This window comes from Gregarina niphandrodes (genome assembly GCF_000223845.1).
Source record: "Gregarina niphandrodes unplaced genomic scaffold scaffold00015, whole genome shotgun sequence".
Taxonomy (NCBI): domain Eukaryota; phylum Apicomplexa; class Conoidasida; order Eugregarinorida; family Gregarinidae; genus Gregarina; species Gregarina niphandrodes.
The window spans coordinates 188,420-190,697 of NW_011646042.1; the positions used below are offsets into that span (position 1 = coordinate 188,420).

A 2,278-nucleotide genomic window follows, 5' to 3' on the forward strand; every position below is an offset into this window, starting at 1 on the left:
GCTCGACATACAATGTCATATTAACTACAACCAGTTGTTATTACAGCCCAAGTATATGAAGGAGCTGGAGGCTGTGACCAGGGGCTGATCACGCATGATCTATCGGTGAATGTGCTATTGAGTTGCGTCGTTTACGATAAAGAGGGGACGATGCGCCGTATAGAATCTGGGGCGATACTAAAACCAATTAGCGTATGCAATCTAAGCTCACGCAAACGTCCGCTTAGGAGTCGTAACGCCGTTGGCTGCGGCGCAATTCGGCATCTTGCCCTTCCATCAACAACGCTTGGGTCTCATCAAAGATACTGGTCCGTTGAATGATACAGATAATTTTTCCACCTGCTCCGCCACTTCAGCCTTCATGTCATCCTCGGTCTTCCCCACGAATAACCGTATTCTGCCCCAGAAAGTTTTAGGGCACAAGCCGGTTAGGTTGGAGAACGCGGGGTCAAAAGCCATCCGGAATCGGGGTCTTACCGCTTCTTGGGTTTGCAAAGTATATAAAACCTTGCCAGTGTAGGTTAGCTGTTGTAGGACATTGTTCGCGTTGGAAGCAGATGTACTGATATCCTACACCGGTTACGGCACCGGTTGCGGTTCCCCTTCAGAAACCCCCCCCGTGTGAGAGCTTCGGTCGTACCATTGTCAGTAGGTTATGACACGACCGAAGCTCCCAATTCACCGTGCAGGAGGCTGGGTTGATAAAAAAACATCAACAATTAGCTACACCAACAATTGTTGTCCGTTCAATACGTGATCGCCCGGGTTATGGATTTATCGGATTTGCTATGATTAATACTGCGGGATTAATACTGCGGGAATACATCCATTTTATTAGACCATCGAACACGGAATCGAACATGGAATCGAACACGGAATCGAACACGGAATCGGTCATCATTCGTGACAACTGGCGGGATACGACTTCGTGTCAGGAGCACCGCCAGCTGCATAATTAAATAAACGAGGTACCAGAGCCGCACACGTGTGCACACTTCACTTCGAGTTTGGTTGAGCCATGGCATCGTTAACCGCGCACCGGCGGAGGACGGACGTGCGCCATATCGCGCCATATCGGATGTGGTCCGCTAATCTTTTGTAAAAAGTTATTTCTTTGTCCCTGGTAGCAAGTGCACTGACAGGCCGCATCTCTTCTAAGTGGGACAAGCTGAATCCTAGTGGACATAAAATGAGGGAGTAATTAAGTTGTGAAAGAGATGAAGTTTGTTACTATCGTGAGCGCCGTAGCTGTGGTGGCTGTGGTGGCTGTAAAAGATGTGGTCTCTGAATGTGAGAGCCGTATCAAAGCGAGTCAAGATGGTTGGGATGCTACGTGTCAGTACTGGTGTGGTCAGTATGCTCCGGTTAAGTGTCAAGGTGTTATGGATGCCGCTGGCTTGATTACTTGCATCCAGAAAGAGGTCACGTACTGCTACGATCCGTTGGCCACTGTGGGAGATGATAAGGCCGCCTTGACTGACGAGGAATTAGTGAGCGGCTGCGAAGCGAAGATGAGTTCTACTAAGTACGAGTGGATCCCTACGTGCAAAAACTTTTGCAAGTCGTTCCTGCCCGGCCAGAGAGGAAACTGCTCAAAGGAAGCGAAGGACGTGGACACGTTAATCGAATGTGTGAACGAGACCTTCGACTACTGCATTTCAAAGGATGACGAAAGTGGTGATCTGGTCGAGCTCTGCGAACAACAGATTCACACCACGAAGCAGGAGTGGCTTCCTACTTGCCAGCGATGGTGTTCGCAGTACGCACCAGGCACTGAGCTTGGAGCCACTTGCGATGGCACGATAGAAAAAGTTTACGACCTCATTCACTGCATCAATAAGTACCAACCATACTGCTTCTGATCACGAAACCAGTCACGTTTCTTCTAATCAGAGTTGCAAAGGGTCCTGCCGCAGGCGATCCTGCCGCAGGTGGCGCCAACAAAGCAGGTGGCGCCAATCAAACAGTTGGCCCAGGCGTTGATGAAGGAGTATTTTTATTTGATGAATCAGAAATTTAAATACATTGATGATAGAGGAGGTCGAAGAAGCACACAGATTAGACAGACCTCCACCACAGAGACTCGAACCCGGATGGCTGCGGTACTGAGGCTGGACGGCAAAGCCTCAGCATTGGCGTCCAGCTGCCGTGGTTCTTTTGAGTAAGAGCTATTTTGCGGTGACAAAAACCCGCCCATTTTATTGAAGCATGAGCAGTAGGAAACGAGGGGCGGAAATATCTGCATATGACCTGTACCAACAGTCCGGAAATAGACAAC

The 2,278-nt window shown here is 49.3% G+C and overlaps 1 protein-coding gene across 1 annotated transcript; it reads left to right on the top strand.

The window, feature by feature from the left end:
• Positions 1–1,217: 1,217 nt before the first annotated feature.
• GNI_083860 (hypothetical protein) lies at positions 1,218–1,862 on the top strand (the record flags this gene model as incomplete). The annotated part of the gene is made up of 1 exon (XM_011135788.1): positions 1,218–1,862. The coding sequence occupies one exon, from the start codon at positions 1,218–1,220 to the stop codon at positions 1,860–1,862; it is 645 nt and encodes a 214-aa protein (XP_011134090.1).
• Between the last annotated feature and the right edge of the window lie 416 nt (positions 1,863–2,278).